The following is a 23012-nucleotide window of genomic DNA, read 5'->3' on the forward strand; positions in this document are numbered from 1 at the left end:
GTGGTGAAATTTAAACAGTAGTGCTGCATCAGAAGTCACAAAACAGGACAATCATATCCAGTTTACTGAGGTAGAAAGTACTTTAAACTTTTATTTTGGAGCTTGTTGTTAATTTCATTTAAAACGACTATTAAAAACGCAGTGATTGAACTTACTTGTTCATGTAGCTAAAATTTTGTTTTATTTTGTAAAAAAAAAAAAAACCTGACAAAAGAAATTTTTCACACATTTAGATGTCTTCTGTTTAATAAATATTCAATATATTTATGGTTACCATCATGAGGAGACATTCTGCACACTTGTGCTCTCTGGGGACCAGGTATCGCTTTACTGGCAACGCTGCCAAAAGGTAAAGATGACCATTGGTGAGATAAAACAGCCCAAATAGAACATTCATACAAAGTTTCTGTAAGGCATTCCTTCACTGTGGGTTATTCACGTCAGCAGAGTCTGCAGCTTCCTCCTCCAAAACTGCATCCTGGTATTTCCCAGAAGAAAAAAAAATATATAATACAAATTCCATGAATTAGCCGTGTCCAGAGGTGTGGATTCCCCTTTCAAGTCTTTACCACAATTCTGTAAAAGCTTTGGTCTTTAGTCCTGCAGCTATGATTAGAAATTATAAATACAAGTGAGCCGTGGCTCGCAGAAGTCATTGGATTCATGCAAGAGACTGTACAGACTTTTGGTAAGCTGTCCAAAGCGGACAGGAAGAGGCGGTGCAGTCCTATCTGCAGGAGGAGCCCAGCACGCTGCCCGTCGTCGGCGTGGTGGCGGTCATGCTGTAATGGGGGTAGTTGTCATTTGGAGGCGGGCTTGGGAGGATGGAGTTCCCGTTGGTGGGGGAGCAGCTGAGCTGGAGCCTCCGCAGGTATTCAGCGTGAACAGGTTTGTGGCTCTGCAGAACTTTGATGGCTTCTTCCACAGTGAACCACTCCCGCTTACGACCTGCAGGTGGAGCCACAGATCACGGATGAGCAACAGCAACACAGACTGCCTCCTACATTTTACTTGCTCCAGCCTTTATAATAAAAATACGATCCCCCCAATAAGACACAGCATGCTACAAATGCTGTCAGACACCATTTTTAAGAAGTTAAAGCACAGGTAGAAGTTTCCCTCCAGTCAGCGAATCTTAACAAAATAAGAGCTTGGTTCTTGGCATGCTCTACTGACAGTTGTAATAAACCACAGCAGGGATCAGTGGCCCAGATTTACAGTTAACTGTTGTCACTGCATGCCCATATGCTCTCTGAGCAGCCTCCGCATAAATAAAGATGATACAGTATATCTTACTCAGCAGGGTAAGTACAGATGCGCGCACACACACACACACACACACAGCGGCTGTAAATAATCATGAGCGCTGTACCTATGTTGACCGAGTCCTCCCAGGCCTCGAGTGTTTCTGTCACAGTCAACACGTACACGTACGTCCGGTGCTTCCGATCCTGGTTTTGCTTTAGGGAACAGAAAAACATTTGCATGAAAAATGTAGCTAAATCTGCTGATTCATTGATGCATTCCGTCTTTTTTTTTCATTCACAGAAGGTGCAAATGTTATGTTTTTAACTAAATATGGTTCATAAGTGTGTGTAAAAGCTCACCTCAAAAACACCTAGTAGGCGTCCCAGCTTGCCCTTTACACCGGCCTGCAGAGAAAGAAAGGAAAATTCTGTTTTTCACTACATCGACAGAACAAACAGATCGGAGCTCTTTGTGCTTCGAGTAGCCTCTCAACTAAATCTGATTGATTACAGCGGCTGAGCAACGACGCTCAGATTTGATTTTACTGCTTCAGAACAATAGGAATTGGTTAAAATGAACGTACTTGAAAACAAATTTGGACTCTGACCTGAACTCCAACTCTGTTGGCATTCAGAAGCCGTAACATTTAAAAAAGGGACTTTACATATTGCAGATTACATAATAAAAGCCAGATTAATCCTTTGAACAGCCTCGAAAGAACCTCGCTGACTCCTCAAGGGTAATTATGTCTCTTTCGTAACAGTTATTTTACTAATTCAGATTCACTTCACTGGGCTCAAATGACATCTGTCTGCTCTTGGCCCGTGAGTGCGAGACCGTCCGGAGATGTGCCCGCCCGGCGACAGAGGCTGCAGTGGGTCTGCAAGTACGCAGGAATCCAGAGAAAAGCTTAGATTAGATCGCTTACGCGGGCGGTTCTCAAACAGCAGGAGCCCTGAAATGCCACGAGACCCTCCAGCTAACGCCACTGTAGCACCCTTAAAAAATGCAACACAATCCCAACCTTGATGTGCATTACACCGGTTTGTTTTCAGCTTGGTTTCGCTCCTTTTATGTAAAGCACTCCGCATACGTTTTTTAAAAAGAAAGGTTACAAGGTTACTGACCTCCTCGAAGACCTCTCGCACTGCGGCACCACATGGCTCCTCCTCCGGCTCCATTCCTCCTCCGGGAACGATCCACTGATCCGGGTGCCGACTGCTGCTGACCAGCAGAACCTGCCAAACACAAACACGACATTCAGACATCCCAGATCACTCGTTTTGACAGCTTTATTAACCCTTTGATGCATAATGGTCACTACAGTGGACAGGTACTCGAAATTGTTATTTCTTTATTTTTGCTATTAAGCACAGCTGTTGAAGTCTTTATTGCACGTGAGCCCCTCCATTTGGATTTCAGTAAGTCAAGCCACCATATTTCATGTTCAGAATGCACGCTGTCCACTGAGATGGACATGTAATAAATTATTTGTAAATTACCAAAATGTTACAAACAATATTTGTTGAAATTTGTTTCATTCACACCTAAAGATGGATGAAAAAATTGTTTAAATAATCATGGTTGAAGATCTCATAATTCATGCATCAGAGGGTTAAAAAAAATAGGGGGGGGGGGGGGCTTCTTTTCATTATTAGTTTCAGAGAAACTTTTACCGTGTCGCCCTTTTTAAAACGAAGCGTAAACAACATGCAAACCCAGCGTGAGCTCAGCTAAAACGTGACCAGTGTGTTCCCTGCACAGATTTGAATTACACTACAGTTGCAATGTACACTGACGCGCACAGATCGAATACGCCTGTGCATGTAGTTTCTTGACGGTATCCATATTAGCGATCAAAAACAGACATGAGAGCACCTGCTGTGTGGACATCGGCACATTTGGATGTTGCTACTCAGTCACCGTAATGTGCAAGATATGGAACAGAGCGGTGGTTGTAAACTACGAACGGATAATATAGATAAAAGCTATAAAACAAGGAAATGACAAGGACAGGTCAAGGCAGAGCCTCAGGAAGCGAGTGTGTTTTTATCTGAATGAGCCAAGGATTTATCCTATAATGTTCATACGTGTTTCTGAAGGAAATGTCTGTTGGGCAGCTTGAGCAACAGATTGTGACGTCCACCTCCACCGCGCAGCTGATCAGCTGTAATCTGCTACAGAAGTCAGGCTGTCACCTAATCCAAACGGAGCTTTAGCATAGCTTTCCTTACACTCTCTAATGGGATTGTAGCCGCAGTTACAGAAGGCCCTCCGACGACAACGAGGCTCCTCTGAAAGGTTGGATCAGGGTTAAAGGCCAAAGAGATTGTGAGCAGCGTCTGTTGCAGTCATCACATGCCACACTAACCCACCTCAGGCACCTGCTCCAGAAGCAGATGTAGGTCCCCGATGAGGGCAAAGGGGGTGAAGATGACATGGATCAGGCGAGTGAAAAGGTTAACTGCAACTGCATGATGAATCCAAACCTTTTCTAATGCACACACGTGAAAAAGAACACCGGAATTCCACAGACAGCACGAGCAGCGCTAATGCAGAACATGATGTCTTTCCAGGAGAGTGAGAACTGGAAGAAATGTGCAAAGCTGAACCTTGTAACCTCTTCAGGTGAGCTCTCTAATGAGCAGCAAGGCTTAAAAGGGAAGCTTCTGTTCTTTCAAGGAAATAAAGATGACTTTTGCTTGGATCTGATGCCTCATCTGCAGCTGTGATTTTATCTGTCCGCCTTTCAAATGTCTCCTGCTACCAGGAATCTAAAAAAATTTGTTTTTGTGGACATTTATGACTGAATCAGCTTCTTTGTGTTGCTTCAAAACCAAATTATTTATTGTGTTTGCTTCTCTTCAAAGGGATTTCTGAATACTCCAGCCCTTACTGCCTGACACCCTGTGTGCTGACCTGCGGCCAGCCGGGCTTAGACTGAGATCACTGGTGTGGATGCGTTCTAAGAAGCAGCCGGTGTGGGATGTATACAAAACAAAAGCTGTTCAACATCCGGGAGCAGCGAGGACAAAATACATTTCTGCTCCATTTGCATCAAGCTGCTGGTTCAAAAGAGACCCAGCAGGACGGCGCACTCTCAGTCATGTTTGGATACACTTACATTTTTGACAAAGAAGCTGCATGCATTGTTGACTTGGTGCACTTTTATTTAAATAAAAATGGCGTGTCTGATTTTGTAGAGCTGTTAATGCAGTAAATACTTCACAGGAAGCCATCTAAAGCTGTCACAAAAACAAAATAACTCACGTCATGGTGCGAGTTATGTCAGCAGTCAGCTGATGGCTAGGATCAAAACACAAAAAGCCCACTTGGATTCAGTCAAGAGAGTGAAGAGGAGGGGGAAACCCCATAGGAAGAACTGTAGGGTTTAACGGTGACATTTCACTGGCAAATACAACACTGCATCCCAGAAAATGTAAAACAAATGTTAAAAATCTATCCGGTGGTACCAGACGTGAGCTCTAAAACCCCACACAACTATTGACTATAGGTGATGACAGTCCTCCGTCACGGCTTCAGACCAAGACAGTGAATATTCTGGAGGATGTACACCTTCTGCTACTTTCTCCTTAAGGAGGAACACCTACAGCTGTCAAGAAAAAAGAAAAAGCTGCAAATAGCTGGGCTGGCTGGGCACCGGGAGGAGAGAATGATGGGAAGTCCACACAAGCAGAGGCAAAAATCAATAGCGCTAAGAGAGAAATACAGTCCCTGAACAACACAGCAGATGAGAGCTGTAAGAGTGAACACACGAACACACACACACACACACACACACACACACACCATGAAATGTAGGAGGACAAAGAAATCACAGGGAGTTATTTCTCTGTACTTCTGATCAACGTAGTTTTAAGTGAGATGGGGAAATCCCTAAACTTTCCTTTCAGAAATGATGGACACACGATGCTCTGGGTTTACCAGAGTGTTAAATACCCTGCCTGTATGCTCATAATTAAATCTATTTAAAAAAATGACTTTTTGCAATTGTTTTTGTTGATGAAAACCCGAAAGTAAAACACACAGCACCACCTTAAAGAGGCAATGTGTCGTTTGTACAGTTAATATCCATCGAAGGATCTAAAGTATATAGGGGACGGGTCTAGCGTCTTTGGAGTTGCCACATTAGACGCCATGCGCCTGTCGATGACATCACACTAGATGATTTGCTGGACGTACAACTAACGGAAGTTACGTTACCACATTCAAAAACATTTAGGCGGTATGAAAAATGAATTTAATAACAAAACTGCTTCTCCTTTCCAGAATCTATGTGAAAGAGCAGAATCGAAAAAGAGATTCAATATATTTTGGCCGAACGGTATTGCTGTAGTATGATGACGTCATTAGCAGGCGCAGGAACCCAAGATCCAGAAGGTGCAGCACCAGAATATTACAATCGACATCACAATCTCTCGATGGAATTAACTGAAGGACCATCAAAGTCTGAGGAGTCACGCCGAGGTTGCATGCTTTCTGCTCCACAGGTTACAGCATTTAATGTAATGTTTCTTAAACTAGCAACAGTCACGGATATAGTGTAAAACTACCCTGAAATGTATGAACTGCCCCCTAGAGCCAGGAAACAAGTCCAAATCAAACCAAAGTTTTTGATAAACTTTTACAATCAGCAAAAATGGCCAAACCGAACAACTGCTAATAATCTGAGATGAACCGAAACAGACCAATCTACCATCATAAACTATACCATCATCATCAAGAGTCTGTATGGCGTGGCACCCCCACTTGAAACCTAGAAACACAACTTTGTTTAAAAAATAAAAAAAAACAATTAGCTCAAGATCCAGTTCTCACTTTCTACAATCCCCCTTTTACAACCTCCCTCTATAAAAGACACACTCTGGAGAAAATGAACCCAAACAAGGAGTTTAGCTGCACTCAGGGGACAATAACCTCTGGATTTTGTCACTTCCTGCAATCCATTTTATGTCCCACAAAGCATACAGCCGCTTTAAAGCCATGAATGCATCATGCATTACTTTCCATTATTATGGGCCATCAACTATGTGCCTATAAGATTTAGTTTCTTTGTTTTCTTTTTACCATGTATAATAATTAAAGAGGCTCTGACATGTAGGATCCTTGCAATTACCTTGTCTCCTAACTCAGGTGTCCTGCTCAGCTATCAGTGCTGTTCTGTAATGTCAGCTTTCCCCTGTTGGTTTGTTCAGTTGCTGTCAAGAGTATCGTGCCCCGAGGGCTCCACTTTCTACCTTTCTTCTCCAAAACAAAACAGCCTGGCACACATACACCCCTTCAATACAACAGCTGGGTGTCTTGTGTCAGAGAAGAACTGGTGGTGTGTGTGTGTGGCTGTGTGTTTAAGGAAAGCAGGTATCACATATCAAGCTCAGTTACAATCAATGTACAGCATTGGTTCGCTTGCATCAGGCAGTATCATCCATGTAGTTGCATGAGTAGACATGCCTGTCTGAGTCTGAAATTCCTGGGGGTGGGGGGTGGTCACACACATTTAGAGAATATTGTGACAATTCTCTGAAGGCTCTTTCAGGTAAATACTTGTCAGGTAAGGGGAATAAATAAAGGGTTGTAGTTCTAAGAATTATGAGGCAATGCACATGAACAAACAACAATGGGTGGTGTTGCAATGCTGTCACTAGTTTAAGCCTAAAACTCTAACCTAATAACAGATTATCACATGTATTTGATCAGACACATGGAGTGTAAACACGTACATTTCCAGAGAGGTGTGTTAAATAGCCCAACACTAAAAAGGTCCAGGCGTGGTTTTCTAGAGAGACCTTTAACTGTAATCCCTGTAATACTTTGTTTATGCTATGCAGAGAGAATGCTAAGTTTAGACAGGCAACATGCAGGAGATGGCCCTGACCTATGGACACAAATATGGTTCACGTGATGAGTTTAAACCAGAGTATCAAAAGAAACAAAACGTGCATCAAGATGACAATAAGCACGCTACTAAAGCTTCAGATTATTTGTAAATGTATAAGAGAACAAATATTTTTCTGTTAAAGTTTCAATTATCCCTTAGAATAATTGTTGTACTAAATTATTTTAACTTGCAGTTAATTTCCCATAACTTTGATTTATTTATATGTATACTGTTTAGGTTAGTATAGTAATTTTATTTGTTAAAATAAACATTTCAAGACTTCCTAATTTTAACCAACTCTAAGTATCATAATACAATATTTATGTTTGGCATATTATTGTGTTTAAAAGCACGTTATGTAGAAACGAAGTTCGGTAAAATTACATCCTATGGTAAAAAAAAATAGTTATTGCAATTACTTTAAACAACTCTGGAGCTTTTTGCCGGTGTCGTCAAATGCAATCGTCGGTGCTGCAGTATTAACTCGCAGGAGACACTCACTGATGGTAAACAGTAGTTATGTCCCTGCTTCCTTTATTTTGAAAGGTGAAAAATGACAATCCCTGCAGCCAGCTGGATAGGAACTATGTTTCAGTATCCTTCCATCCAAAATGACTGAAATAATCATTATTTTGGGGATTTTCCCACTGTGTGTGTGTGTGTATATATATATATATATATATATATATATATATATATATATATATATATATATATATATGTGCACTTATATACTGAACTTTTATAGAAAAATATAAAAATATGCTAGTTTTGGAATAAACCACTTGTTTTCTGTTACAAAATACACTTATTTTGTAAGGTGGGTATAATGATCAGACTTCCTGAAGACAGTTTAGCAAGCGATATTATTGTTACTCTACTCATTATCAGTGCAATAAAAAAATTAGCGACTTTAAGTTACCACGATGGAGGTGTTATTTTATTGCCACAACACCCACTGGGATGCAGCAGTTTTAACGTCATGGATGATAACAATCGACCTTACAAAATAACGACGTCACGTTCAATAAACACATTCAGAAATACTTTATGACATTTATGTGTTTTCTTTTACTCAACACAAGACCACGTTGAACTTGGTAAGCGTACAACACAACGCCTCGCCCTCTCCGTCCGCTACTTGGAAGCTACGAATCAGCTAACGGGATGTAAGCTCAATGAGCTTTCAAAATAAAAGCATCATCGCGCTATTAAACATATTTTTGGGATAGAACGTCGACAGTGTGTTTTATTCTGAAGGTCGAGTCAATACGTTATATGTAGTTATGTGACGCATTCTTGACAGCGCTTTTTCTCGTTTCTCTACCTCAAACTAGCCTAAACTGGATAGCACACGTCGCATCACCATGTACCCACGGACTGAAACAGCGACGTCGGGAGAAAAATAAACAAAATGTGGCTAAGATTAAGAAGACGCGTTCAAATCAAAGCTGATCACGAGAAAATGTGTTTTAGTCATAACCAGAAAAAGTCCAGGCCACAAAGTCACAACACAACCGCTGCACATCAGGTCAAACACCGGGTTTGCCTGTGGAGGATGCATCTCCTTACCTCTTCTTCACGTTCGTTCTTGAAGCACAGACACGCTGCTCTTTTCTTAAAACCCTCTCCGTCGTATGTTCTGGTTTGGTTCGGTTTTAGCTTCATCATGGGTGTAATTCGCTCACCCTCCTTAATGGCAGAGCCGGAAAACTGTTATTTTTAAATGACGATCGTTAAATATCTCCAACCAGTTAACAGCAGGGCCGCCGCATCGTTGCTAATCTCTGCATCAAAGGTCCGGGATGATCAGTCATCAGCGGAAGGGGAGCAGGACAGATCCACGTCGGACCACTCAGGACTTTCCAACATCAAGAGTAGATGCTACCAGTGATGGTAAATGAGTGCGGTCCCGCAGGGAGGGAATCTGCTGTAGACCTCGCAGCTCTCCTCTCTCTTTGCTCATGGGCGCTGACTCCGTGAACGCTCAGCGCCGACTTTCCCTCTGTGAGCCCATTGGCTGAGCCTGTCTGAGTAGGCGGGGCCTCGCGTCTGCCCAAAAACAATGCTGATGAATTTATTCCAGCAGTGCAGCAGGAGCAGTTCACACGGTGACCCGTGCTTAACAGATCGTGCAGTCCTTAGAAAGAAACAAACTGATACAATTATATTAAAGGACTTTTGTGTTGATGTTGATGTTGATCACCTGCAACAAATGTGCGGTTTAGTTTTTCGCTGCTCTGACGGTTTCTGAAAATGTTATGAAGCTGCTTCACAGCCTTTTTCACACTAAAAAGAGTCACAAAATTAATTGCAAAGTGATTTTTTTTCTCATCCAAATTTGTCTAATGTATTATAATAACCATATGATATTTGTTAGGGGTGTCAGAAAATATGAATTCTCTGAAATATTGCAATGTGTTATGTTATGACACTGAATCGATATTAAAAAGCAAAAATGCAGTGTGATTAGCTGTCTTTCAGCCACAATGTCAGTGTGTAGCTTAGCTTGTTAAACAAAAATATACAACATTTAAAAAACTTGATGCTATTACAATGCATGAGGGAAGCTGTTAGTATTCCTAGAAAAACACTGTGCAATTCATTGAGTTTTACAGTTGTGTACAACAAAATTATGCAAGAAACAGATAATTATAAAAATGCTTTAATTTCTTGGTTTTCAAAATCAATTCAGTTTATTTATATAGGACCAAAATACAGCAGGAGTTGTCCTGAAGCACTTCACAAAGTAACCATTCCAGTACAGTTCAGTTCATTAAGCCAATCAGTAAAACGTTTCCTAAACAAGGAACCCATCTGATTGCATCAAGTCACTGACTAGTGTCAGAGTGTTTACAGCAATCCTCATACCAAGCAAGCATGTAACGACAGTGGAGAGGAAAACTCTCTTTTTAAATCAAGTATTTGGTGTTGGTTTGGATGCAATCTAATTCTAACTACAATCTAACTATCATATCATGTTTTAACCCTAGTGATCAATCAAACAATCACTTCCCTCATAAATAAACACATGCAAAAACATGTGTTGCAGCTCTGTTGTTTTGGTCCTTTTGAATAAACACCAATCCCCTTAAAGGGACAATGTGTAGTTTTTATCGTTAATCTCTGGAAATATCTGTCAAAATTTTGTTGAAAATGAATGAAATGATGCCCAGTTGTTTAAAAATATTGGCGGCTTCTTAACATATAACCATAAAAATCAGGTCTAAAATACATGTCCAAGGGTGGTTCTCAATGCCAAGGAACCTCGCCTTGATGTCTTGGTCCCACCCCAGTTGCCTAAGAGATACGTCATCAGGAACCGCCAAGGTGTGTTCCAGTGTTCATGTGTGTTCTCCGTTTGTTAGCCGTCTAGCTAGTTGAGCAAGGATACACGGGAGGTTTATGTTTATGTTTATGTATTTAGCAGACACTTTTGTCCAAAGCGACTTACAAGTGATAATCGGCATGTTGCCCTTGAGGCTAACAACAACAATAATAACAACTTGACATCAAACATGGAGAGGAGGGTACAAGGAGTGGACAGTAGAGAGGGGGGACGGGTACAGGGAGGGTGCTAGTTAAGAAGATGCTCTCTGAAGAGCAGGGTCTTCAGGAGGTGTCCTGTAGCCTAGCCTTGGTCAAAAGTTTCCCAGAATACACAGCGGTATTTTCAAAAGAATGGCGGATCAGAAGCCGGCAGCTACTTCGGGGGCAAATTTCAAGTTTAAAAGTAATTCAACTAATTTTAAATGGTTTTCTTTTATATCCAAAGAAGTTATCTATGGTTGGTTAGTTGCTTAGTAGTTGCAGCTTCAGTGGCTAGCAGGTAGTAAACAGCGGAAGCTGCGGTCACGTGATCCAAATCTGTTCCATTTAACCATTTCCCTTGACCAAGGAAGAACAGTCTCTTCGTAAGCAAGGCGCCTGGCCTCGCAAGTCATCGCCTTGCAAGGCCAGGCGCCTTGATATTGAGAAACACCCTAAGTCTCAGGGCGACGCCATATTAGATGCCATGTTTCCTTCTACGGCAGCCCTTGAGGACAAAATACATTTACTGATTTGTAACAAACAGTTACAAAACTTTGACCATTCATAAACGTTGTTTTACACATTTAGCTCTTTACTCGTTGCCACTGATGAAAGGGAGTCTGATGTGCTTGTCATTTTGCTGAAGTTTGCACTCCTCAGGACTTTTTGACCCAAATGGGCATCTGTTGGGTCTTATTTCAACACAAAAACACTGCTTGCTTGCAACAATTTAAGTATCTACTGCCCCCTATCGCCAGAAAAAATACACACTGTCACTTTAAAGAATCAAATCTATATTAAGTGACATCTTTGCCTTAGCATTATGTAAGGGTCATCTCAAAGAAATGCACCACATTCTGTCAACAGGTGAGGCTTCAGAAACTACATGTGCACCCTAACTGAACTGGTAAAACTCAAACACAATAATCCAATTACAGTTCAAGTGTATGTGTTTATGATACACTGTTCACTTCTGTGTGCTAAAAACCCTGGAAGTCTCCAGAACTTTAAAGACAAACATCACTGAATGAGGCTGAACAAAGTGGCTTCAGACTGAGACAATCCACGTCTTTATTTAGGCAGTTAAGTGAATCCCTGTTGATCCATAGTCCATAGTTACGTTGAGACTTGAGGTCTCATGACTCACTAAACTTCTCTCAGACTCTCCTGACAGAGATCTCCACATCTGCTGAAAATCATTGAGCATGGTTTGCAGAACTCACTGATGTGTTGACTCATGTCACGGGACTAACGCTCAACCTAGCATGTTGTTTTTAGATCCTGAATAAGCTGTGGAGATAATCACTGCATGGATAAAAAAAAAGATGTCATCACACTGATTTGAATGGAAATCAAACAGCTGCATTGTCTTATTTTGGCTCACTGTTTGTTAGTTAGACACTGACGTGGTGACTAAACCAGGACGACAGCTCATGTTTTCATCTGATGTGAGCGGACAAATTTAGGTTTTTATGCGTGGAACAAAACAAGAACGATGTAAATAAATTAACCTACTGAACTCAATTTTGATTGCAAATATGAAAACAGATGCTCTAATCCCAATAGCTCCGGTCACTTGAGAGGGAAATGAAGCTGTCATCGTGCACTTAAAGTGGCAATCATCAGCCTTGCGTTGCAAAGGAGAGTAAATCAGAGATCTTCTTTTAGCTGAGGCATGAAGGGACAGGAGGACTCCGGTTTCGTCAGGCTGTCCGTGAGACAGATGGAGGGACGAAGGAGCCAGGACTGAAGCTCTGCCTGTCGTTGTCTTCTCGTTATCACCGGCATCAAATAACATCTGCTTTCTGCCGGCAGAAAGAACTCAACTGTCACACAGAGTATAAACATCAAAACTCCTGCTGCACATTTAAAACAATGTAAGCAGATGCTGAAAGTCTGGTGCGTTGAGTCTAATCCCCATGATCCACTCAGAGGCTGCAGCCAACTGTGATTATAAAATCCTGATCTGATTAGCTTAAGTCTCTTCTTTTGACCTCAGTGCAAAGCTCTCAGATATCAGCCACATGTGCGAATCTCTGCTTCCCAGTCAGGAAACATCAGTCGGTGCTTTTTTTTACACAAAAGATTCAAAATAAGGATTTGAAAATCCTACATGTATCCATAATTTCACATTTAAAAACAAAAACGAAGAAGTTCTTGAATCCCAAGGATGAGATGAATGTTCTCATGGGATGAAACTTATCCCGTGATGTCATGAGCTGCCAACCAGCGCTGAGGCTGCAGAGACGGCTGTGAGCTGCTATCAGCTGTTGAGCTTTTGTCACCTCTTCAAATGACTCTGAGATGTCCACAAAGCTTTTCCCAGAATGATGCAAGATCATCTTATGCTAACTTCAGCTTGAGTTTTTAGGTCATGTTTATATTGACATCCCATGCAGGCTCCAGATGAGCAGGAGGAAAAGTGTGGCCAATCCAAAACTTCCTAAAATATGGTTTCAGCTGGATTATAAATGTTCTCTGTTTGACATAGCACCTTCAATTCAAATCAAATCTTAATCAGTGCACTGAGTTCAGTTTTTCCGTCAATTTTATTTACATGTTCCAAGGTCTAGACACACAAAGTGGGGTGATGGTTCATTCTCAGCTCCAAAGCTGTGGAAAAATCTACTACTTGACCTGCGTTTAAATCTGGAATAAAGACACTCCTCTTTCTCAGGCTTTTGAATACCCTGAAGTATTGTAATCCCTGAAATATCGTAATCTTGTGCTCTTATTGTTATCATTTTAACTTTATTGTTTTTAACAGTTTTTTTCTTAAACATTTTACTTGTTCTTAACTCCATTTAAAATAATAAGCGCTTTGGTCAGCCCCTAGGAAGTTTAAATAAACGTCTTATGAATAAACATTGATTGACTGATTCATTCATTCATTATGTCAATTAGTTAAAAGTTCACCTATGGGTGTCTAGCGTTCATTTCTATAAGTCTTAGGTTGTATGTGTATGTGTGAGCATGAGCGAGAGAGTGTGATGTCTGAAGTCTGTTGCATTTCTGTCTGAGGTCTGTGGGCGACGGTGGCACAGGAGTTAAGTGCTCGCCCCGTAATCGGAAGGTTGCAGGTTAGAGCCCCGCTCAGTCTGTTGCTGTCGTTGTGTCCTTGGGCAAGACACTTAACCCACGTTGCCTGCTGGTGGTGGTCGGAGGGACCGGTGGCGCCTGTGCTCGGCAGCCTCACCTCTGTCAGTGCGCCCCAGGGCAGCTGTGGCTACATCGTAGCTCATCACCATCAGTGTGTGAGTGTGTGTGTGAATAGGTGAATGACTGATTGTGTTGTAAAGGGCCTTGGGGGGTTCCAGGACTCTAGAAGACTCTGCTATTGTTTTTATGATGTTTTTATTGGTTTGAGGTATTTGCCCTGATTTTACTCATGTTGTACAGTGCTTTGTGATTTATAACTGTGAAAGGCGCTATATAAATAAACTTTACTTACTTACTACTTACTAGAAGGCGCTATATCAAATACAGGCCATTTACCATTTACCATTTTTTGCATAGCAAAGCTGCCCTCCCTGTGGAGGGTAACTCTGAAGTGCCTTTTTTTCCCTCCACCTGAACCAATCCTCATGTAACCCTCTGATCTCTATTAAGGTAGCGCGACTCAGGGTTGCGAATGACCACAGTCACCAATTCTTGTCACGTGTCTATGCCTATGTATGACTGATCTCTGAATTGTGTGTACTGAAACATTAATTTCCCTCTGGGATTAATAAAGTATTTTTTAATTGAATTGAATTGAATGACTGCGTCTGTGGGGCAATCCTCTGCGCCTCTCGAGAGGGGGCAGGGGCTTTTCTGATTGCAGTCTCCCTGGGGTCCCTGTGCTCTGGGGCAGCTCCTGGATCTCTGGGGCTTGGAGCTCCCTCCATCTCCTACACATCTTTGGGGGGCAGATCTGTGGCCCCTCACACTCTATTGGACGCTCCTATAGAGAAACCTTACATATACACATATATATACGGGTACACACACAGGTGCTCTCATAAGTATGGACTTGGGCATGTTCAACACATGTCTTAAGGCTGTGGTTGGCACTTAATGCACTGTGATTTATTATCGTGTGATTGTTCAGTAAAACAATGTTGATTTTATATTTCCTCATCAGGTTGATGCAGTGATGGCTTGCTCTAGTTGTATTGTTGTTTTTCTCTTTCTGCAGGTCTAGAAGCAGACTCTTGTTCATCATTGAAGCAGACTCTTGTTCATCATTGAACCCCCCCCAATTTCTCTTTCACCTCTGTCTGTCTCCTTGTCTGGTCGGAAATATAAAGCATCCAAAAATAATAACAATAAAGTTTTAATTATCAGGCGTGACATTAAAGCAGAAGCTTTGATGCTCCACCTGAGAGTAAATCTGTAAGGCTTGTCTGTGGGGAGGAAAACTCCCTTTTAACAGGAAGAAACCTCCAACAGAATCTGGCTCAGCAGCCATGATTCCCTCGAGGTTTGTTACACACACACACACACACACACACACACACACACACACACACACACACACACACACACACACACACACACACATGCGCGCGCACACACACACACACACACACGTCTGTCTTTCCATCATAGTGAGGACCCTCCATTGACTTCCATTCATTTTCGTAACTCCATCATACCTAACCCATAGCCTAACCCTAACCATAACCAATGCTGATCTACTCCTAACGCTAACCTAAACTAAAACTTAATTCGCACCATACCTCAAAAACCAACTGGTAAGCTTCTAAAAAAAACGAGGACCAAAAAAAAATGTCCTCACTTTCAGAAATGTCCTCACATTGTAGGGAAAATAGTCAAAGTGGTCATCAGTATGTATTGAATACAAACACACACACACACACACACACACACACACACACACACACACACACACACAAACACACACACACACACACACACATTCACACACATTCTCACACTGGTGATGATGAGCAACAATGTAGCCACAGCTGCCTGGCTGGGGTGCGCTGACATAGGCAACACTGCAGAGTGCTGGCACCACCAGTCCCTCCAGCCACCACCAGCAAGCAAGGTGGATCAAATGTCTTTCCCAAGGACACAACGACTGGGACAAACGGGGCTCAAACCTGCAACCCTATGGGGTGGATTAGCTGCTCTGCGACCATTGCCCCACATTACATCTCAGATTGTAGCTAATAAATAAGGACAATACTGTACACAGATCACATTAGCATGTTTCCTACAGGATTTATGAGACTTACAGTCAGCTCAGGAGGAGGATGATGAGGATGTGTTTATGAAGGCTGAAGGACACAAGCGCTGCTTGTTAGAGCATATTAAAGCCTGTTATTACGATAGCTGGGATGATGTCGACTCACTGAGATTCTCATACAGCCAAAATGACACATGGATTAATGGGGATGTATATAAAACATAAAGTAGTGCATGGGAAAGTGTTTTTGATGCTCTAAAATATAAATTAAAGCTTTAAGACAAAAAATGGTTAACGTCACTGGAAACCGAGTGATGCCTGTGTCTCCTTGAGGTAGAACAAAATCAGACACTATAATCATGGGAAGATTAGGCTTTGAGGAGCATAAACAAAGCCAGACAGTGAGTTCCCATACGAGACCAAACCCCACCGCAACAATGACACAGCGGCCCACCCAAACAGGTGGTTTCTAATGCAGGAATTAGAAATAAAGGGTCTCAGAGGAGACCAGACTGAGTCAGCAGGAAGGTTTTGGGAACTCCTAGATGTTCAAAATGGTTTCAACAGAACATTTTTGTTTCGTTTACCGGAAGTAAATCAATACAAATGAGGGCAAGAGGTGATAAATAACACTGAGATAGATTTTTGAAAAACACATGTTTGTGTCAAAATTAAAGGAAGGTGAATTTAACGAAATTCAAATATTTGGGACAGCAGTAGCTCAGGAGGTAGAACGGGTTATCCAGTAATTGGAAGGTTGCAGGTTAAATTCTGGCTCCCACAATAGAAAGCTGCTGTTGTGTCCTTGGGCAAGACCCTTAACCCGCCTTATTATCCATCCATCCATCCATCTTCTGAACCCGCTTGTCCACGCAGTGTCGCGGGGGGGCTGGTGCCTATCTCCAGCAGTCAACGGGCAAGTAGGCGGGGTACACCCTGGACAGAGAGCCAGTCCATCGCAGGGCAACACAGACACACAGGACAAACAATCATGCACACACACACTCACACCTAAGGATCATTTAGACAGACCAATCCCGCCTTATTATATATATATATATATATATATATATATATATATATATATATATATATATATATATATATATGTATGTATATATATATGAGAGAGAGAGAGAGAGAGAGAGATAGTAAAATAATTATTAAAGCACACAAGTAATTTGTCTTCATTTTAGTTATAAAAGTAAGACATGAAAATATTTTAGAAGACTCCCAAAAAAAGCTTAAATCAGCTTAGAAATTTTTTCATCAATTGCATTTAATTATTTGTGGAATTTTGAAATTTGATTTTTTTTGTTTGTTTTCTCCACAATTTATATACCAAAATGCCTTTTTATTCAAAAATTTTCAAGTATTTTCTCATGTTCCTGTCAGTGTGTTTATTTTATCCATTTAACTTAACAGATTTTCACACTGAAACAAAGCCAGCAATATTGAGGATTGTCAGAACATAAAAGTTTTTTTAGAATCTCATTATAAACTTGAATGGTTCAGGAAGTCTACAAAGACCTTTTGGGAGAGAAAGAGTTAAAAAGAGAACGTGTTTAGTGTAAAGAAAGTTCCTCGTGTGTTCTAGTGACACAGAGGTTTGAAGACTCGTCAGACATGATGGGGCAACAAACCGTTAGCTAAAATAGCCCTCGGTAATGAATGAGATGACAGGACCTGTTTTGCCATCTGTGCTGTGATGAGAGAATGTGAGAGGGATGCAACGACATCAGATAGAAAAATAAAACCTCTCCTGAACGTCTGCTTTATTTCCTGTTTCCTGTCAGGTTGTATGTCTACAGGTGTCACTCAGCAAATAAATCCATTGCAACACAACAAAAAGTGTTTTGTTTTTTTATTAACGAGGAGTGTATTTTACATGTCTATTAGTTATCGGTTTATACATCTGTTAGCATCATTTCTCTGGTCACATAAGCATCACCCCTACAATTCTGATGGTTTTCTTCACGTAAAATGCCAGTTTCAGGTTTTACTACAACATTTCCATTGTCTTTAGCTCAGGATTTGATTTGACTTAAGAAAAACATTTAAATGAGTCAGTTTTAATTATTTCAGGTCCAATGGAACCCAATCAAAAGTTAAAAAAAAAGTTAAAATTGAGAATCTTAATCTCAAGCCTGGAGTTTTGCCTTAGAGTTCAAATAAATCAATAACAAAAGCTGTGTTAAGAAAAATCATGAAACTACCACCACCGTGTTTCACACACTGGATCTGGGCACCTTTTGTCTTATTGCTTGTATTATTTTGTAAAAGACATTCCCTGACCAGTTTGGAGGGTAATAATAGCTTTGATATTCCTGCAATGGCTACCATAATAAAGTCCTGACTCTTCAGAGAATTTTGGAATCTGGATTCATGTAAGTATTTCATTCTTTCCTGTTTTCTTTATAGGTTTATTTGTTTTTTGAGGCTGTAAAGCAATACATTATCCAGCAATTGCGTTTTACTCCATGCTCAGACAGACAATGAGTCATGGTGATAACTAGGGATGCAACGATACCACTTTTTTCAAAACTGATATGATACCGATACTTGGATCTGAGTACTCGCCAATACTGATTACCGGTACCGATACTTCTACCACACAAAAAAATTCTATGAATTGGAATACAGGTTTTATTTTCTTCTCTGCTTTCATCAGGAAAAGACTGTGAGGTAGATTAAAGGTAAAATATATGAATAGAAATAATCACAAAACTAAAATATTAGGTGAACAGAAATGTTACAGTGATGCAGTTACAGTTACAGTGATTGGGCAGCAGTAGCTCAACAGGTTGAGCGGGTTGTCCAGTAATCGGAAGGTTGCAGGTTCGATCCCGGCTCCGGACAGAGAATTCTGCTGTTGTGTCCTTGGGCAAGACACTTTACCCACCTTGCCTGCTGGTGGTTGTCGGAGGGACCGGTGGAGCCTGTGCTCGGCAGCCTTGCCTCTGTCAGTGCGCCCCAGGGCAGCTGTGGCTACACTGTAGCTCATCACCATGTGTGTGTGAATGGATGAATGATACACTGTAGTGTAAAGCGCTTTGGAGTCCTTACTCTGAGAGGCGCTATAGTGCGGGTCATTTATCATTTATCATGCCACTTTCAAGCAACCGCATTGGTATCGGTTAACTTTTACCAGTATCGGTGCATCCCTAGTGATGACATTTTCTCCTTCTCTCTCCAACAGATGAGTCTTTGAGCAGTATTAAAACTCGGTCTGCCTGAGACTGAAACGCTTTTTCAGCCTGAACGGCCTAAACTAGCAGCTTCTTTAGAGGACATTCAAAGAACGCATTCTGACGGTTGCAGCGCGTAAATGCATCAGGGCGTGACATCAAAACGTTTCAGACTGCAGCAGAAAATTCTCCCAGCATAGATGTTTTCTGAACGACTCGGGCCTTTTCCTCATCCCTTCCCTGAGGTGTGGTGCTGTTTTATGAATGAGCTGTTATGCAAGAAGCAGTGCCCTGAATACAGAAGAAAGGGAGGGAGTGGAAGTGCTGCTGAATCCCTGCAACTCAAGTAACATTTTGAAATTTTTTTTTTTTTTTCAAATGTTGTTTATGTTCCTTAATAAGCACATCTAGGATTTGGCAGAGTAATTGTCCTAAAACAGGAGCTCGCCTGATGTTTATATGGTCAAGACAAAATCACTACCATGACTCCATAATGACCAGAAGTGACAGCACGGATCATTTTAGACCTCTGGCAGAAGGTGTGGTGATCCCTGAAGCTAAGTTTAGAAGCATGGTGACATCTAATAACCCTAAAGGACAATGCTGGGACTTCTTATGAAGCTTTCATGGTGCGTTTGGCTCAATTTGCATCAAACCCCACATTTACCTCTTCACCTGATGCCAGTGATGAAAGGAAGGCTGATGTGTTCGTTATTTTGCTGAAGGTTGCTCTCCCAGGAGTGTTTTACCCTAATGGCCACCCCTCAGCACGGTCTTACTCGAACACAAAACTACTGCATTCTTGCAATGATTTAGGTATGTGCTGCCCCCTATTGCCAGGCAAAATACACATTGTTACTTAAAAAACAGTTCTGGTCATTATTACAGGTGATGTGATGTCCTCAGTCCCTACACCCCCAGCAGGTCCCTGAGGTCCAGTGATCAAAGCCTACTGGTTGTGCAACGCACCAGGCTAAAGACCAAAGGTGACAGATCATTTGCTGCTGTGGCCCCCAGACTCTGGAACTATCTCCCCCTGAGCCTGAGATCAGTGGACTCAGTGGTCTCCTTTAAAAAGCAGCTGAAGACTCACCTGTTCAGGCTGACCTTTGGGGTGACCTTCATCACCCTCTTTCTACCTATTTCGCCTTTCTACCAATTTCCCTCTTACCTGTTCATTTTCTCTCTCCCTTTTCTTACATTTTTATCACAATTTTAATTGTTTTTGTTATTTTAAAATTAATTAAAAAAATCTTTTTATATTTTAGAGTTTTTGTTTTTGTGAAGCACCTCGTGATCTTTATCATGAGAGGTGTCTTTTAAAAGATTGCTTTCTTTTTTTCTGTCTTTCTTTTATTTACTGTAAGACCCTCTGTGTTCACTTCCACTGAGTTTGGTCTTTTAAAATATCTTTGACCCCTTGCTTCTTATCGCTGTCTGATGTTTGTGTGGATTCTGGGCTGCATGATCTCATTATGTAATGTCTGCAACATGATGCACGCAGTCACTCCTGCTGACCAATCCTCACTTTAACCCATCAAATCTCAGAGATTGTAGATTTGTAGAGAGAGGGTGGATTTTGTTCAGAAGATCAGGAACCACAGTTTAGTCTGAGTTCATCTAATCTCTCTGGGTAAACTAACGACAGCGCTTGAGTGCCTGTTGGCAAATCGTTGGACAGGTAATTGATCAAAGTCAACCCCCACATTGCTCCCTCTGATGGGATCTAGAACAAAACAGACGTGGGTTTGTTGACAAGTCTGGTGGTGGATCAGCTGGATGGGAGCTGTTAATTATTTACATTAAACACTCCTGGACCGGACTGTTGCCAGTGTGTGTGTGTGTCTGTGTGCACATGCACATGCGTGTGAGCAAGAGTAAATCTTACGTAGATATCCATCAGTAAATTAACAAAAAAACTTGAAGGGAGATGAGAAAAGTCTGATTTCTGATCATTTATGTTGAAATTAGGTTTTTAAAAAGTTTGCAAAATGTCAGATTTGAATCTGGACTGGGTCAAACGGTAGTTTTACTGTTGTAGCCCATTTCTCTGACATTTAGGAGTCTGGTGTGTGCTTTTAAAGGCAAACACACACACACACACACACACACACACACACACACACACACACACACACACACACACACACACACACACACACACACACACACACACCCACACAACAGTGAGATGTGCTGTAGTGTCCTTGTCTGCAGGGCTGTTATATATAGAGGAAGAGGGATGGCTCTGGACAGCCTGTTCTCACTGAGGAGGAAAAGCTCACGGGACCAGAAGAGAAACCCCCTACCGCTGCCTCATGCATAAACAATAAAGACAGCGAAATGCTTACTTGTTTTTAAAATAAAATAAAAATAGATTTTTGCATCGCTAGCAGCTGCATCACGTCAAACATGACATTTACAAAAACCCATATAAGGTAAATATTCTTTATTTTGAAGTTATGTGTACTTAATTTTATGTAAAAATGAAACATTCCAACTTAATTAGTCATTTACAATAATAAAATGCACCGAATGTGTTTGGACCTGAATTACAACATGACTTTATGGTGTTTGAGAGCAGCCTGAAAACCTTGAGAGGTTTGTTGTGGCTGTCATGGGCAGATAAAAAACGGCCTCGGGGCTCTGGGGGTTAAAGGTTTAAGAAGCCTGAGAAGAGGAGTGGAAAGATGGTGTTTGATGTTTAAAAGCAGATCGGAAAATCACAGCCTGTAGCAATATTCCACTGCAGCTCGATTGTACAACCAGAAATCTCCTGAAATATTGAAAGATGGATGTCATTTGGAGAAATTGCTGCTGCACCCCCAAGCAGAGGGATTCCCTTTTAACTTTGCTGAATTTTGTTTTTACGCATGGGGGGATAATCAGGGTGGTTATGTAACGGGGGAGGCTGAGGTGAGGAGGTTCAGACTTCACTCCTTCTGCTTTATCTACAGTGGGACAGAGAGGAGGAGGAGAGCAGAAGAAAGGAGAGTGAGGTAGAACAGGGGTTGAGAGGGATGAAAGGGATTCATGGAGGTAGAATTGAGAGGATTAAGAAGTAAATGAAAGGAAAAAAACACACGGAGCAAATGTAGAGCCAGCAGGCTATCAGAAAAGCGCCCATCATTACCACGGCAACAGTCAGGTTTCCATTAAGAGCTCCTGGTGTGCTCCAGTCATAACAGGAAGTCCTTCTCCACCTGTCAGCTTATCACGGCGAGCTTGTGACGGGGATGTTTTCACCTGCAGTCAGCAGTCACAGAGAGAGATGATCCGGCATGTCAGAGGAGAAGGTCTAAGTTTAGGATGCTGGCTCGGCGTCCTCTTAGGTCACGGTGCGGCTGGAGCTCTGTATTGTCATGAACTTACACGGCTAAATGCACAGTAAAGGCCCGCACAGCAAAGACGTGACTTTGTCTTCTATATTTATTTTTCTCTTGTATACCTAAAACTTGTTTTTCTTTTCTAAGAAGAAATGATACTATTTATAGACTATATAGATGTTCACACCCTTCAACAAGGAGCTCCACCATTGCCACCTTTGGCCCCCGTGTAAAGTTTTTTAGAGCCGCCACTGCTGCATAAACATTAGTGAGGATTATGGGTATAATCTTGTGGTTTTATTTGCAAATTTCACTCTTATGAAAAATGAAATCTCCTGTATGCTCCATAACTTTATCAAATTTTCAGTGAGGAAGATGCACGATATAAATGTTTGGAGTTTTAGCTCACCTGAGTTCCTGTTTATGGGTTTGTTATGAGTCAGTGATCCTCTCTGATCTGAGCCTTTCCAGAGCTGACGGGTTAATGTTTTGTCAGATTTTACAGGGTGAATCGTTTCCTGCTCTTCACTCAAAAGAAATGAGGCATACCAGCCTGAATGAGTCACTTCTGCCATATAAACAGATATGACTGTGAAACATTGGCCAACTTTCTTTTTTTTAATCCA

At 41.5% G+C, this 23012-nt stretch overlaps 1 protein-coding gene across 1 annotated transcript; it reads right to left on the minus strand.

Moving 5' to 3' along the window:
• Positions 1 to 495: 495 nt before the first annotated feature.
• nudt4b (nudix (nucleoside diphosphate linked moiety X)-type motif 4b) lies at positions 496 to 9048 on the minus strand. Its single transcript, XM_015958346.3, has 5 exons — positions 8720 to 9048; positions 2376 to 2486; positions 1608 to 1652; positions 1373 to 1460; positions 496 to 948 (listed from the first exon to the last, which is right to left on the minus strand). Exons 1-5 carry the CDS (start codon positions 8816 to 8818, stop codon positions 728 to 730), a joined length of 564 nt encoding a protein of 187 aa, XP_015813832.1. The 5' UTR covers positions 8819 to 9048; the 3' UTR covers positions 496 to 727.
• Positions 9049 to 23012: the final 13964 nt, after the last annotated feature.

Source organism: Nothobranchius furzeri, chromosome 1 (assembly GCF_043380555.1).
Source record: "Nothobranchius furzeri strain GRZ-AD chromosome 1, NfurGRZ-RIMD1, whole genome shotgun sequence".
NCBI lineage: Eukaryota > Metazoa > Chordata > Actinopteri > Cyprinodontiformes > Nothobranchiidae > Nothobranchius > Nothobranchius furzeri.

Bases quoted from the DNA above. Each gene is read 5' to 3' on its own strand.
- nudt4b (XM_015958346.3), bottom strand. From the start codon at position 8,818: ATGATGAAGCTAAAACCGAACCAAACCAGAACATACGACGGAGAGGGT. The intron at 2,487-8,719 runs GTAAGGAGATGC...TGTGTTTGGCAG, and splicing joins AGAACGAACGTGAAGAAGAG to GTTCTGCTGGTCAGCAGCAG. The intron at 1,653-2,375 runs GTCAGTAACCTT...CTTTCTCTGCAG, and splicing joins TGCGAGAGGTCTTCGAGGAG to GCCGGTGTAAAGGGCAAGCT.